At 44.0% G+C, this 16,939-nt stretch overlaps 1 protein-coding gene across 2 annotated transcripts in view; it reads right to left on the minus strand.

The window, feature by feature from the left end:
* Positions 1-16,939, minus strand: part of LOC138663855 (zinc finger protein 182-like) — a 214,671-nt gene that overhangs the window by 15,063 nt on the left and 182,669 nt on the right. For both annotated transcript variants that reach the window (XM_069750208.1, XM_069750210.1), the window contains 4 exons: positions 15,859-16,038; positions 15,652-15,775; positions 15,477-15,574; positions 15,195-15,285 (listed from right to left, as the gene is read on the minus strand). In XM_069750208.1, coding sequence (XP_069606309.1) covers positions 15,195-15,285; positions 15,477-15,574; positions 15,652-15,775; positions 15,859-16,038 — 493 coding nt within the window. The remainder of the gene's footprint in view (positions 1-15,194; positions 15,286-15,476; positions 15,575-15,651; positions 15,776-15,858; positions 16,039-16,939) is intronic.

Genomic DNA, 16,939 nt, shown 5'->3' on the forward strand with positions numbered 1-16,939 from the left:
TGACAAGTAGAATCTTGACCAGCACATTACTGATGGTAAGTGTTCAGGTTCTAGTCTGACCATCTGTATAGTAGTACAGATGGCCGAAAAACATAAGACAGATCAAATCAAAAAAGAGAATTAATAATGGCATTAGAGTGCAAAGCATGTAAAGTAGGGAAAAACCATTTAGCAAGGCATCAGAGTATTAAATAATAGTAGATCACCATTTTGGTGAATGTAATATAGGGAGGAAAAGGTAATGGGATGTAGATTAAGAACATAGCCTATAACTATAATAGCCACATATATAATCGATCCGAAAGCAGTAAAGGCAAGAACAACATCATAATCTTTCTTCTTATCCTCTCTTCTTATCTTCTTGTTCCTTGCTTAATGACTTTGCCAGCTGGTCCCACAACTGTAGACATTAACAGAAGCATGGCAGCCACAGGAGAAGCAAGGGTGAATGGCACGCATGGTCCCCCAAGAGACATCACACCAGGGTAAGGATAATAATAAATGGAGTGGTTATCTGAAACCATATCCAGATCTAAAATATTGTAAATAGAATAAGATTAGATATATAGGACATATAAAATATGAATAAAAACATAAACAAAGAGAGCCTATTAAAAAACGTTTGATCTTATATTTAAAGAAAAGACTTGAAGCTAATGAATTCGTTTAGACCAAAGGGAGTGGTGGTGTTTAAGGAGACTATCCCTTTGGTCTTTAATTGAAAAAAGTTTACGTTTTAAATCACCACCCCTTATTCCCAAATATACTCGATCTATCCCACAGACTCTCAGACCTTTTGGGTTACAGTCATGTTGTTCACAAAAGTGTCTTGGGATGTTCTTTAATTTCTCAAAATCTGTGTCAACCTTCCCTGCATTAATAATGTCTCTCACATGCTCCTGTATCCGCACCTTCAAGGCTCTCGAGGTCATTGCTATGTATATTAGGACACAGGGGCATGTGAGTTAATAGACGACAGATTCTGTGTTACATGAAATATGGTGAACGATCTTAACCCCTTCACCCCCGGAGCTTTTTCCGCTTTTTCATTTTCGTTTTTTGCTCCCCTCCTTCCCAGAGCCATAACTTTTTTGTTTTTCCGTCAATATGGCCATGTGAGGGCTTATTTTTTGCGGGACGAGATGTACTTTTGAACAATACCATTGATTTTACCATGCCATGTAACAGAAAACGGGAAAAAAATTCCAAGTGTGATGAAATTGCAAAAAAAGTGCAATCTCACACTTGTTTTTTGTTTGGCTTTTTTGCTAGGTTCACTAAATGCTAAAACTAACCTGCCATTATGATTCTCCAGGTGATTACGAGTTCATAGACACCAAACATGTCTAGGTTATTTTTTATCTAAGTGGTGAAAAAAAATTCAAAATTTAGCTAAAAAAAAAAAAAAAAATGCGCGATTTTCCGATACCCGTAGCGTCTCCAATTTTCGTGATCTGGGGTCAGGTGAGGGCTTATTTTTTGCGTGCCGAGCTGGCGTTTTTAATGATACCATTTTGGTGTAGATACATTCTTTTGATCGCCCGTTATTGCATTTTAATGCAATGTCGCGGCGACCAAAAAACGCAATTTTGGCGTTTTGATTTTTTTTCTCGCTACGTCATTTAGCGGTCAGGTTAATCCTTTGTTTTTATTGATAGATCGGGCGATTCTGAACGCGGCGATACCAAATATTTGTATGTTTGATTTTTTTTTAATTGTTTTATTTTGATTGGGGCGAAAGGGGGGTGATTTGAACTTTTATATATTTTTTATTTTTTTTATATTTTTAATCACTTTTTTTTTTAATTTTGGCATGCTTCAATAGCCTCCATGGGAGGCTAGAAGCATGCATAACTCGATCGGCTCTGCTACATAGAGGTGAAGTACAGATCACCTCTATGTAGCAGAAATGCAGGGTTGCTTTGAACGCCGATCACAGGGTGGCGCTCAAAGCAATCGGCCATCAACAACCATAGAGGTCTCAAGGAGACCTCTGGTTGTTATGGCGATGCACTGCTGACCCCCGATCATGTGACGGGGGTCAGCAGTGCGAGTACTTCCGGCCGCGCAGCGGGAGCGCTAGTTAAATGCCGCTGTCAGCGCTTGACGGCGGCATTTAACTAGTTAATGGGCGCGGGCAGATCGCGATTCCGCTCGCGCTCATTGCGCACACATGTCAGCTGTACAAAACAGCTGACATGTCGCGGCTTTGAGGTGGGCTCACCGCCGGAGCCCACCTCAAAGCAGGGGATCTGCCAGCTGACGTACTATTCCGTCAGCTGGCAGAAAGGGGTTAAAAAATGTATCTCCTTTAGCATTAGAGAACTGTGTGGTTTTTGGAATAAATTTACAGACGGAACATGTCCCACAAGAGAATGAACCCCATGGTGGACCTTTAATATCAAACAACAATTGGTTATTTTTAGATGGAATATAATGGCTTTTGGTCAGGATATCACCAAGGTTATGAGATCTCCGCCACGTGATGGATGGAGTACGAGTTAGATGGTATTTGAAAATGAACCAGTTTTTTGAAAGTATATCCCTTATATGTGCGGCGCCCACCAGGGCCGTGGGGTACTCGGAATCGGGTCGGACAGTTCTTTGGGGAGGTCACAAGGGCCATGACCCGACTCCGTGGCCCTGGGCATGCAATCAAAATGCCAGAGGGAAAATTATATGGGATTGATTTGTGACACCACCCACGGTGTTCGGCAAGGGAAGGCCAACGCTGCAGTTCAGGTCCTCTGGGGCCAATGATGATGCAGCAAAGATGGTACCGCTCCCCATGGGTAGACCGGGGCCCCAGGGCAGATATAAGAATATATTGATGATGATAACTCTTGTGGTACAGGGCAGGTGACGCAGTAAATAATTCTGAGGACACAGCGGGGTGCAGTCTTCACACTTTACTCACCGTTTTGGGTTACAAACACCAGCCGCGTGCCGTGTCCTCCGGGTCAGTGGTCCAGCCAGCTCTCAGGCAATTTGGGTACACGTTCCCAGGACCCCTTCTTGTGTACCTTCCCAGGTCATCTCTTTCTGCGCTGGCTCACGTCCTTCTGCCCTTCGCCTCACACACAGCGTCCCAAGCCAGCAGCCTCAGGTACTGTTGGGTACCGATTCCTTGGTCCCCTTGACCATATGTCGCTGCCTTTTTCGTGATTGTGTGGAGATTTGGCTGTCGCACATACAGATATTAAAGCCTCGAGTTCACTAGCTGAGTCCTACAGTCTCTTTACTAGTCTGGGGCCGGTCCCCACTGTGACCTGGTCCCTCCACTCGACTACGGGTGGATTCTTAACTTCCCTGGCCCCTAGGATCCCTTCTCTCTCCTCTCTGCTCTTCTCTGTGTTTTTCGGTCTGCGCCTCATCAGCGTTCTGGCAGGAAATGTGCTTCCATGGCCACGAAACCCACTTTACCTCACACTGACTGGCCACACCCCTTTCTCTCCAACTGTCACTCTACCTCCAAGTCTCCTACCCTTATCTACTTCCTCCACCCACACTCTCTATTTAGTTCCCACTCCAGCCTGAGATGGGGCCCTCCCTAAATAGGGTCCGCCCAGATCCTCTGGCCTGGAGTGGTGTGATGTTGGATGCTTGTATGTGGGTACCGGGTGGTGCCCCCTCCTTACCCAAGAGTGGGGTACCACACCTCTGGCTGAGGTGCAGTACCTCTGTGGTGACTGGACCCTCAGGGGCACCACATATGCATCCGGTTTGAATTGAAAGTGGAGATAAAACGGGGTTTTACTTCAAAAATTTTTGTTGTTTTTTGTGCGGACTTATATGTCAGTAATGATTGTCTGTTGGTTTTGATGGCCCTTGTATAACCTTTTTGGATATATTTTGATTTGTAACCTCGTTCTTTAAACCTATTGGTAAGGTTTTCTGCCTGTTGATGGAATGTAAGATTATCAGATCAGATACGGTGTTTTCTTAAAAATTGACCAATCAGTATTGATTTTTTAAGGCTCATCTCGTGGTCACGCTATATAGACGATATCTTTTTCATCTGGCAGGGCTGCACGCCACAATTAGATGATTTCCTCCAATGTCTTAATACTAATGATTAAAATATTAACCTAACCTGGAAATACAGTAAATTTACAATAACATTTCTTGATATTCTAATCACAAGAAGGGCTAGCCGATGGTATGGTGGCCACAGATGTGTTTCGTAAAAATACAGCGACAAATACATTGTTACATGTCAACTCGTCCCATCTACCACAACTTAAAAAATCAATACCGATTGGTCAATTTTTAAGAATACGCCATATCTGCTCTGATAATCTTACATTCCATCAACAGGCAGAAAACCCTACCAATAGGTTTAAAGAACGAGGTTACAAATCAAAAGATATCAAAAAAGGTTATACAAGGGCCATCAAAACCAATAGACAATCATTACTGACATATAAGTCCGCACAAAAACAACAACAACAAATTTTTGAAGTAAAACCCCGTTTTATCTCCACTTTCAATTCAAAGTGGAACCATATAAGGGATATACTTTAAAAAAAACTGGCCCATTCTCCTCACAGACAAAGATCTTAAATACCATATAACTCATACTCCATCCATCACGTGGCGGAGATCTCGTGACCTTGGTGATATCCTGACCAAAAGCCATTATATTCTATCTAAAAATAACCAATTGTTGTTTGGCAGTAAAGGTCCACCATGGGGTTCATTCTCTTGTGGGACATGTTCCATCTGTAAACTTATTCCAAAGACCACACAGTTCTCCAATGCTAAGGGAGATAAATTTTTTAAGATCGTTCACCATATTTCATGTAACACAGAATCTGTCGTCTATAATCTCACATGCCCCTGTGTCCTACTATACATAGCAGGTACGGACTGGGGCTGAAATTCAGCCCTGGCATTTGAAACCACACAGGCCCATGTTGTCCTCGTCCCCAAGAACCAGATGGGATATATTACTAATATTACCCTGGATGGAGGAAAGAAAGATTTACTACTTGACCAATATTTCAAATGATACCCATGGCATGCTGGGTAAGTGACGGAGTCAGTGACTTTGTGCTTCATCACAACTGTTAACAGTATGGGTGTCCTGAGAACATTGATTCTGTTAACAATGTAGCAGACAAAGCAGCCCACAACCAGACCGGCCCTTCTGGCATTTGCCAGAATTGCCCAATGGCCAGTCCGGCTCTGATACATAGGAATGACCACAAGAGCCTTGAAGGTGCGGATACAGGAGCATGTGAGAGACATTATTAATGCAGGGAAGGTTGACACGGATTTTGAGAAATTAAAGAACATCCCAAGACACTTTCGTGAACAAAATGACTGTAACCCAAAAGGTCTGAGAGTCTGTAGGATAGATTGAGTATATATGGGAATAAGGGGTGGTGATTTACAATTTAAACTTTTACAATTAGAGACCAAATGCATAGTCTCCTTAAACACCACCACTCCCTTTGGTCTAAACGAATTAATTAGCTTCAAGTCTTTTCTTTAAGTGTATGATCAAGCGTTTTTTAATATTAAGCTCTCTTCGTTTATGTTTTTATTCATATTTTATATGTCCTATATCTAATCTTAGTCTATTTACAATATTTTAGATCAGGATATGGTTTCAGATAACCACTTCACTAATTATCCTTACCCTGGTGTGATGTCTCTTGGGGGACCATTCGCGCCATTCACCCTTGCTTCTCCTGTGGCTGCCATGCTTCTGTCAGTGTCTATAGTTGTGGGACCAGCTGGCGAAGTCATTAAGCAAGGAACAAGAAGATAAGAAGAAGGGATAAAAAGAATGATTATGATGTTGTTCTTGCCTTTACTGCTTTCGGATCGATTATATAGGTGGCTATTATAGTTATAGGCTATGTTCTTAATCTTCATCCCATTACCTTTTCCTCCCCATGTTACCATTCACCAAAATGGTGATCCACTAATATTTAAGACCCTGATGCCTTGCTGAATGGTTTTTCCCTACTTTACATGCTTTAATGCCATTATTAATTCTCTTTTTTGATCTGATCTGTCTAATGTTTTTCGCTCATCCTTGCTACTATACAGATAGTCAGACTAGAACCTGAACACTTGCCATTAATAATGTGCTGGTCAAGATTCTACTTGTCAGGTCATGTACCAGACGCACTGCCGAATGTGTGCTGCCTCGGGCCCGTGTCTGGCACGGCGTCTGGTTGCTGTGGTGATCGCGGGGATAATACCATATCTTCCTCCGATCGCATGCAACGCCGTTCACCAGTGTAGGCCATGAGGGCGCGGTATCACATCGGAGTGTGCCGATTGGTGCTTCCCTCCTGGTCCTTACACACCCACAGGTCGCCTTTATCATATGAACAGGTTTCCTGCTCTCTGAATGGTCCATAGTCCAGGAAGGTCCTGTTAGTACTCTAGTAGGAGATGGGGTTTGATTCCCTTTTGGGTGAGAGTTTAGTAATGTCCTATCTACAATATACGATTGACATTACCGTACCACTAGTAAGGAACCCTACATATCAGCTGTATGTTATTTTCATTATCACGCGCACTATAAAGAGAGCCTAATTTTAAGTTGGATACGCCTCATGATGAAGCCTAGCGGGCGAAACGCACGTCGAGGTGCGGCACAGTTTGGTGCAGAGACAAATATCCGTCCCTTCATATAGGAACCATGGCCTCAGGTATAGTTTAGTGATGTAACAATGGCTTGCACAATCAGTCCTCACCTATGAATTGATTACTTTTATTGATAGTGTTATTTGCTTTAGACATCTGATGGGAGTTATTGGGTTAGCAGACCAGGCCTACCTATGATTTGTTATGATTGTACATGTTACTGTTTCTGACTATTTGGGTACACCTATGTTATTTTACAGGGGTGTATTTGCCCTTTGTCTGGTTTCTTTAAATAGACTCTCCACTTAAGAGCCTTAAAGGGATAAGTAATTGTCAAACCCAACTGTTTTCTTAAGGTACCTTCACACATAACGATATTGTTAACGATATCGTTGCTATTTGTGACGTAGCAACGATATCGTTAATGAAATCGTTATGCGTGACAGCGACCAACGATCAGGCCCCTGCTGGGAGATCGTTGGTCGCTGAATAAAGTCCAGAACTTTATTTCGTCGCTGGACTCCTGCTGACATCGCTGGATCGGCGTGTGTGACACCGATCCAGCGATGTCTTCACTGGTAACCAGGGTAAACATCGGGTAACTAAGCGCAGGGCCGCGCTTAGTAACCCGATGTTTACCCTGGATACCATGCTAAAAGTAAAAAAAAACAAACACTAGATACTTACCTACCGCTGTCTGTCCTCCAGCGCTGTGCTCTGCTCTCCTCCTGTACTGGCTGTGAGCCGGAAAGCAGAGCGGTGACGTCACCGCTCTGCTTTCCGGCTCACAGCCAGTACAGGAGGAGAGCAGAGAAGCAGAGCGCAGCGCTGGAGGACAGACAGCGGTAGGTAAGTATGTAGTGTTTGTTTTTTTTTACTTTTAGCATGGTATCCAGGGTAAACATCGGGTTATTAAGCGCGGCCCTGCGCTTAGTTACCCGATGTTTACCGTGGTTACCGGGGACCTCGGGATAGTTGGTCGCTGGAGAGCTGTCTGTGTGACAGCTCTCCAGCGACCAAACAGCGACGCTGCAGCGATCCGGATCGTTGTCGGTATCGCTGCAGCGTCGCTTAATGTGAAGGGGCCTTTATTGTCTCTGTTTATCCTCATTTGGCCCTCAAATCTGTTCTCTGATATTGTTTATTAGTATTATATAAAAAGTTATAATAAAAAACAAAGTCTGATTTTCTATTATTTGCTTCTGATATTCTTATAGTCCTCACGGATCTATGATATATTCGTAGGCACATGGATGCTGTACAGTTCCTGACCTTGTGAGACTATTCTCTTTTTGGTCATATAAATATACCATACCTGTCTGTCGTTCTGTCCCACACCATAATCCATGTCTGGGGAAAAAACAGTTTTCTACCTGGACGGTGCCAAGATGCGACCGTCCAGGTTGAGAACCATTGGTGACTGAACTGCTGCGAGCGTAGCCTTTGTGACTGGCGGTGACGTCATCGAGGTTACCTCCAGTCACTGACGCTCCATTTCCAGTCGGGCTGAGCTGTAGTGACCTCGGTTACATCCCCGCTAGCACCGTGAGAGTTTCAGACAGGTATGGTCTATTGTTTTTTATTTTAGTTTTATTACAGGAGAACGAGGGCTTTGGTGGAATTAGACGAGGTTGTAAGTATGGTTTAATTGAGATTATTAAAGGAGTATGTGTCATTTTTTCAATTAAAGGACTTTATTCTTGGTGTCTGTGTTTTCATACAGTATGACTATGAGGTTAGTAATGGGGGTGTCTTATTGACGCCTCTCCATGACTAACCTCTGGGCTTGATGTCACCGGACAATACAAAGGTGACATCAACCTCCCCAACTATCACACCACTTGCCACTGCTACAGGGCAAGTGCGAAGTATCGGGCATAGCGCCAGAACTGGCGCATCTAATAGATGTGCCTTTTCTGGGCAGCTGCGAGCTGCTATTTAGGCTGGGGGGGGCAATATACATGGCCCCTTACCAGCCTGAGAATACCAGCCCCCAGCTGTCTGCTTTACCAAGGCTGGTTGTCAAAAATGAGGGGGGGGTCTCATGCCGTTTTTTTTAATTATATATTTAAATAATTAAAAAATACGGCATGGGGACCCCTCTATTCTTGATAACTAGCCTTGCTGAAGCTGACAGCTGTGAGTTTTGCCTGGCTGGTTAACAAAAATACAGGGGAACCTAAGTGGTTTTTTTTCAATTATTTATTTACAGTGCAGGAGCAGCTAATAAATACTCCCATCCGCCGCTTCTGCTCTCTGTTATTAGCGGCAGCAGGTGTCAGATGATGGAAGTAGTTGTCCCATTAGCTGACACCAGTGACCGAAGGTAAACTTTATACCTCCAATCACAGCTGAGCGCTCACGCTGACTTTTGACAGCGTGGGAACTGCAGCTCTCTGATCGTTGGGGATGGATCTGAAATATGGGGCCTGGTTAGGAACAAAACTTGGTGAAGAAAATAGAGATTAAATGAGAGGATCTTGTGCAATAACTGTAGACAAGAACTGTGACATCTCTGGGTAATTATAGTATGTGACCTGGTAGCTCTCAGCTACTGTAGTGGACAATATTTTCTGTCAGAGGAGTTTCTTTAAGAAATATTAGACATTTAGAGAGAACTTTTCAACATAGTGCAATAAACCAGAATTGCACTCATTTATGATGGACCATTGGAGCTCCTATAGGTCCTAACTAGAAAGGTAGAAAAGTATTAGTGCTTCCAGCTTCAGGAGAGATTGTGCAGTAATTATCATTCCTTAGGATCAAAAAGGTGTAATGTTTTTTTTCATGCAGTGTAAGAGGGTCAGTGGTAATATACTGGAGGGGAGATATGCTTCACTTAGTTTATTAGCTTCAGTGACATGAACCTGGAAGTATGCTCCAGCATGTTTGGTGCCAAGAGGAGTTAATCGACCATGACAAGGTCCGTTTTTTTGTGAACAGCTAAAGAGCTGGGTGAGATGACTGTTCAATATACCTCCACCCTATGGTATGGTCCTAAAGGTCAAGGGTTAGCCTCTGTCCTCATTCAGAGTTCTGTGTATTCTGAAGGTGAACTGACCTCCAGAGCTGTGCTCTTGTTAAACAGAGCTGAGCCCTGTTTTCTGAACAGGTGGAGTAATAAGGACTGAAATGAGCGCTGTTCGTTTCTGCCAACAAGACTGAATGTGTCTATTTTCTTTTGGACTGGTTTCTGAAGAATGTTTTTAATATACTAGGTTAAGATTTAAATGAACAGCATTCGTCTGACTACCTTGTTAAGCAGCCAAGTGAGCCGGTTGGGGGAGGATGTAGGCAAGATTCCCAGGAAACAAGTGTAACAGCTGTGGACAAACTGCATGTCTTGGGTGAAGGTGGCTATTAGGATCGAAGAGCGGTAGGACAAAATGGAGAAGCTGATCAAGCACCTGGTCCAAGTTCAGCAACAACAGCTAGCAAAACTGGAAATTAATAAACTGTTGGAGCAGCTGCACCAGAGCAACAGGAGGTGCGTAAAGAACAGATGGAACTCCTCACAGATGCAGTCCGCAGCAGGGCAACCACCCCATCCCCAAGTTCAGGTGATGACTCACACGTCAGGAAGGCGGTAAGACGTGCCATGCAAAAGATGACCCCTGGGGCGATGTCGAGGCATTTTTGGCTGTGTTTAAAAGGGTCACAGAGCAGGAGAAGCTGCTGCTGGAGCAGTGGGCGGAGGTGCTGGCGCCCTATCTATCTGGCGAACCCCCAAAAGCTTATTATTACCTCACCTTATGGCATGCAAAGAGGTATGCCAAACTAAAGACTGAAATATTGAAATACTTAGGAGTAACATTGTCTTTCAGGGCACAATGGGTCCACCACTAGGTGTATTTCGAGAACAAACCTCCACCCTGTTCTCAAATGTTTGACTTGCTAAATCTTGTCCAGAAGTGGTTGCAGCCAGAGTCCTCCACCCCAGCTCAGAGGGTTATGGATAGATTTATTCACCCCATTCCTAGATCGGTGAAGACCTGGGTTAGCCAGGGAGACCCTTGAAATGCGGACAACCTGTATGGCCTAGTAGAAAGGTAGAAGGTGGTCGAGAAGTCATTAAGAAAACCAGATGCCAATGCACTCCCATACTGGGGGTACCCAAAAGTAGACTGACTCTCAAAAAAGGAGTACTAGAGGCACCAATGGGGGGCATCCAAGGTCCCAAAAAGTCTGCTGAGGGGTTACAAAGGGTTGGGGTTAAGGACTTAATTTGTTGGAGGTGTCAGGGTCTGGGGCACATAGCTGATCGTTGTGCCATGTCCACCGAACCCACAGACTGCAGCCAAGGGCAGCACAGTTTGTATTACGCTTATCCAGCCTGCAGTGTGGATTATCAACCCTGGAAGGGGCTGCAGACATGTCCCATGATAGTAAATGGAGTACTGGTGTCTGAACTCTTGTACACGGGGAGTTTGGCGACCCCGGCAATAGCCACAATCCCCCACTAGTTGATCCCTGGAAGAATTGGGGGCGTTCGTTATATTAGCATGGATGCTAAGGACTACCCTGTCGCCAGATTGACCATAGAAACAAACTATGGTGCTGAGTCCCATGAGGTCAGAGTGGTCAAGGACCTGATACACCCGGTTATAATGGGGCAGGCCATTACCTTATTATGGGACTTATAGCAAAAAGAGGGATGCCAAATTACTCAGAAAGGAGCAGGCTCACCCTTAAAACCCCCCATTGCGGTTGGAGGCAGGTCAGTTTCCTCCTTGTGTGTGCTTGCTGGAGATGAAGATGAGACCACGACCCATGAGGCCAACATCACTGAATTGGGGACTTCCAGGGAGAACTGTGGGACTGCTCAACTGAAGATGCTTATGCTGAAAGGGGTGTTTGATAATGTCACCGTGTTAAATGGGTAGCTCAAAAAAAGGGGGCTAACACTAGGATTCCACACTTTGCAATAAACGGGGATATGCTATATCAGGTGACTAAGCTAGGAGTAGAGGTATTGGAACAATTGGTAGTACCAGGGCCCTATAGGCATAGGGTGTTAGACCTGGCCCATTCTCATGTCTTGGGTGTAGACAAAACTCGAGAGTAGATTATTCGAAAGTTCTATTGGCACACGTCACCCAGAGATTTAGAACTATTGTAGGTCCTGTCCCACTTGTCCGGTAACCGCCCCAGTCTCTCACTTCCAGAAATTCTAGCACAATTCCTGCTTGACCACATTGCAATGGATCTACCCTTGGTAAAGTCCACCAGAGGGCATCAATATATCCTGATGGTCCTGGACTATGAGACACGGTACCCGGAGATGGTACCCCTAAGGAACTTCTCAGCCAGAAGTATAGCCTGAGAACTAGCCCATAATGTTTCCTGGACTGGCCTGCCAAATGAGATCCTCATGACGGCCCAAGGAACTCCTTTCATGTTCAAAGTGATGAAAGAGTGGTGTAGCTCCTTCCAGATAACGCAGCTCAGGACATCAGTATACCATCTGCAAATGGACAGCCCGGTGGAGATGTTTAAAAACCCATGAAGGCCATGCTCAAAAAGGTCTATTGTAGGTCCTGTCCCACTTGTCCGGTAACCGCCCCAGTCTCTCACTTCCAGAAATTCTAGCACAATTCCTGCTTGACCACATTGCAATGGATCTACCCTTGGTAAAGTCCACCAGAGGGCATCAATATATCCTGATGGTCCTGGACTATGAGACACGGTACCCGGAGATGGTACCCCTAAGGAACTTCTCAGCCAGAAGTATAGCCTGAGAACTAGCCCATAATGTTTCCTGGACTGGCCTGCCAAATGAGATCCTCATGACGGCCCAAGGAACTCCTTTCATGTTCAAAGTGATGAAAGAGTGGTGTAGCTCCTTCCAGATAACGCAGCTCAGGACATCAGTATACCATCTGCAAATGGACAGCCCGGTGGAGATGTTTAAAAACCCATGAAGGCCATGCTCAAAAAGGTCCTGGAGAAGGATGGTAGAGATTTGGACTGCCTACTTCCGTATCTACTGTTTTACATCAGAGAAGTTCCACAGAATTCTACGGTGTTCTCTTCATTTGAACTGTTGTATGGCTGGCACCCTTGGGATCTTGCAAAGATGTTGCTAAGGAGATCTGGGAAACAAAAGGTAAACCCCACCAGAACATCATCGAGCATGTGGCCCAGGTGCAGGAGAGTATTACAGAGGTAATGCAGATTGTGGGAGGGAGCCTCCTCAAGGCACAAGAGGCTTAATCAAGGGTTTACAATTGATCAGCAAGGCTAAAATCATTTAGCCCTGGAGATCGAGTCGTAGCCCTGATTACCACAGTGTAAAGTACATTTCTGTGTAAATGGCAAGGGCCATACGATGTGGTTAAAAAACTGAGCGAACTTAACTATAAGGTCCATCAGCCAGGGAGAAGAAAACCCCATCAGGTCTAATACGTCAACCTACTCAAACCATGGTGAGATAGGGAGTTGACGGACACTTCATGCCTGGGGGCCAATCCTGCAGCCAACGAGGATGATGTCAAGGAGGCATTGACACTATAACTGGTCCAGAAACAACAGTGTCGAGAACTGCTCCAGGGAAACAGAGACCTGTTTTCAGAGTTGCTGGGATATACCCAGACCGTCGAGTACAAAATTCTGATGGAACCACAAATGTGGGTAAATCTTAAAACATATCCAATCCATGAAAATCCTCAGCAACGTGATTTAGATGGAGGTGAAAAGAATGTTGAGCCTGGGTGATATCGAAGAGTCAAAGAGCGGATGGTTCAGTCCCATTGTCCTTTTGCCAAAGCCAGATGGAGAATGTCAGTTTTTTGTCATAATTATCCTAACGAAAGGGAACTAGCAAATCCCTATGTCCCAAATGGCCAAAGAGAAGACGGCCTTCTCTACACCTGATGGCCGTTTCCAATACCCCAGGATGTATTTGTGGTCTCCAAGGAGCCCCTAGCCACTTTCCAGAGGGCCATGGACCAGGTCCTAGAAAAGTTATCTGCAGAAGGTCTAGGAGGTACTGGATGCGCTGTTTACCATGACACAAAAAAGTGCACCACGGGGGAAGGAGGAGGCCATATATCGTCAGTAGGAGCAAAATCAAGCTGCAGGAGAATACAATGTAGGCAAATCCAAAATTGGCTGTAACCAATCTCCAAGAAACAGGTTAGGACTTTTCTAGGAATTGTGGGATGTTATCAGTGGTTCATCCTGAATTTTGCCATGAGAGCTGCACCCTTGACCGACCTCCTTTAGGGTACAAACGTAATCAATGGCCAAGTGGACATCCAAAGCGGAAGACGCTTTCCAGTAGTTGAAGCTAGTCCTGTGTAAAAAGCCAATCTTGGTCGAACCGGACTTCAAGAAAGAGTTTATGGTCCAGATGGATGCTTCAGAAGTCGGGTTGGGAGCCGTGTTGTCACAAGATATAAATGCGGAGGAACATCCTATCCTATACCTAAGTAGGAAATTCTCATCCTGAAAGAAGAATTATGCCATTTTGAAAAAATAATACATGGTAATCAAATTTGGCGATTGACACATTGAAGTACTACCCGTTGGGCTGAAAGTTCCGGTTAGTGTCAGAACATGTGCCCCTGAGATATATAAGAGAAAAGGAAGGGAAGAATGCCAGGGTGACTAGGAGGTTTTTAGCGTCCCAGAACTTCAGCTTCTATGTAAAGCATAGGTCAAGAAAACTACACGCTACCGCAGATGCCCTGTTGAAGCTTCCCTGTCTAGTGACTAAAGGTGCCACAACCCCTGGCTTTGAGCAGAAAGAGGATATGTAAGAGGCTAACTGGTAATTTGCTGGAGGGGAGAAATCTTTCGCTGAGATTATTAGCTTCAGTGATATGAACCTGGAAGTTGGCTCCAGCGTGTTATGTGCTGAGAGTGGTTAATCGGCCATGATAGGGCCAGGTTTTTTGTGAACAGCTAAAGAGCTGGGTAGGATGGCTGTTCACCTATCTCCACCCTAGGGGATGGTCCAGAAGGTAAAAGGTTAGCCTTTTTACTCAAAGTTCTATGTGCTCTGAAGGAGAACTGACTTCCAGAGCTGTGCTCTTGTTAAACAAAGCTGAACCAGACCCAGGAGTAATGAGGACTGTAATGACTTAACAAGGCTGAATATGTCTATTTTGTTTTGGACTGGTTTATGGAGAATCTTTTAATAAACCTGGTGAAGATTTAAATGAAAATCATTTCTCTGACTACCTCATTAAGCAGCCGAATGAGCCGATCTACACAGTAGTTTATCGAGAACTCTTTGAAGTTAAAAGGTACTTTTTTCACCGAAACTGAGAAGTCAGGATAAAGGGAAATTTTTCTGTTATTGTACAGAAATTCACATTTGGCCAAGATTAAAAGTTACTCTACTAATAAGGGGGAAATTTAATTTTCTGGCATCACAGATTCAACAATGCATGACTCCACTGCAAGTTCTAATATAAATGCTCAGGCTAATGGGGACAGTTTTGGGTAGAAGACCATGCACTGGTCTACTGGCAGAATGGTGACCTTTAGTTGTGATACCACTGGACAAGACCGCCGATACAGCAGTGTCAGCCAGTGACAGAGAATAATCTATGACTTCTCTGCATTTAGAGGTTACTACTCACCTAGGTTATGATCTGTAGGAATCGCCACTTTACACTGCTCATCACCCATCACATATATCTCTGTAGCATTACTATGGGTCAGATCTTCACCCTGAAACAAATATTGTATGAGTCACAGACAGATGGAGAAGTCACATCTATGATCAGCTCTAATCCTGCCATCTCCACCGTTCTCATTACACAAGTATAAAACATAAAATAGTTGTGGATAAAACAATACTGAGCACAAGACCTTCACAGCCATCTACACATCATAGGGGAGATCTCATGACACCCATGTACCTGATGATCCTGAGGAACATTAAGATTTTCTTGTTCACAGTCCTGTGGAAGAAGAGGACGGGAACATCTCTTTGATGTTGTCCTCTTAATAGATAAAACTTGAGAAAACACAAACGGAGTGAATTAATTCCTTACATACCGATAATTATAGACCATGTGTATTTAGTCCTATTACCTGGTGATGTGAGGGCCTGGGGAACCTCCATCATGACGTCCTTGTACAGATCTTTGTGTCCTTCCAAATACTCCCACTCCTCCATGGAGAAATAGATGGTGACATCCTGACACCTTATAGGAACCTGATACATAAAATGATACAGTCATCACCCTGATCCCTTCATAGCGTTACTGTATAATGTCCCAGCATTCCCAGCAGGGTCACCTCTCCAGTCAGCTGCTCAATCATCTTGTAGGTAAGTTCTAGGATCTTCTGGTAATTGATGTTCTCATGTATTTGGGGATAAGGTGGAGGTCTTGTGATTGGGCTCAGAGGTCTTCCCCATCCCTCAGACACAGAGGCGTGACAGTGCTCACTGGAGGTCTTCTTCACTACTGTGTAATCCTGGTTATGGAGAGACACAATAACCCCTTTCCGATATCGGGCACGATAGTACGTCGATGTCAAGCACCCTTCGTTTGATGTGGGCTCCGGAAATCCCGCCTATCAGTGACCCCGTCACGTGATCGTGGGTCACCGATGGGTTGGCATGACAAACAGAAGTCTCCTACAGACCTCTATCCTCTATGGTTGTCACTTCCTGATTGCTATGACCGCTGCCCACCCTATCATCGATTGTATGTGGCAGAGCCAATCGAGTTCTGGCAGCTTCATGTCCGAATAGAGACTATTAAAGCATGCCAAAAGTTAAAAAAAATGTTTTTTAAAAATATAAAAAAAAATAAAAAATGCAAAAGTTCAAATCACCCCCCCTTTCGCGCCATTCAAAATAAAACAAAAACAAAAATCAAACATACACATATTTGGTATTGCCAAGTTCAGAATCTATAAATGTAAAAAAAATGGATTAATCTGATTGCTATAAACGCGAAGCGAAAAAAAAAAGTTAAAACGACAGAATTACGTTTTTTTGTCACCACGACATTGCATTAAAACGCAATAATGGACAAACAAAAGATCGTATCGACACCAAAATGGTATAATTAAAAACGTCAGCTCGGCGAGCAAAAAATACGCCCTAACGCCACCTGAGATCACGAAAAATGGAGTTGCTACGGGTATCGGAAAATGGCTCAATTTTTTTTTTTTTTAACAGAGATTGGATATTTTTTTCATCATTTAGATAAAAAAAGAACCTAGGCATCTTTTATGTCTTTGAACTCGTAATGACCTGGAGAATCAAAATGGCAGATCAGTTTTAGCATTTAGTGAATATCGTAAAAAAGCAAAACAAAAAATTACTGTGGGATTGCAGTTTTTGTTTCAATTTTACGGCACTTGGAAT

Source organism: Ranitomeya imitator, chromosome 2, assembly GCF_032444005.1.
Source record: "Ranitomeya imitator isolate aRanImi1 chromosome 2, aRanImi1.pri, whole genome shotgun sequence".
Taxonomy (NCBI): domain Eukaryota; kingdom Metazoa; phylum Chordata; class Amphibia; order Anura; family Dendrobatidae; genus Ranitomeya; species Ranitomeya imitator.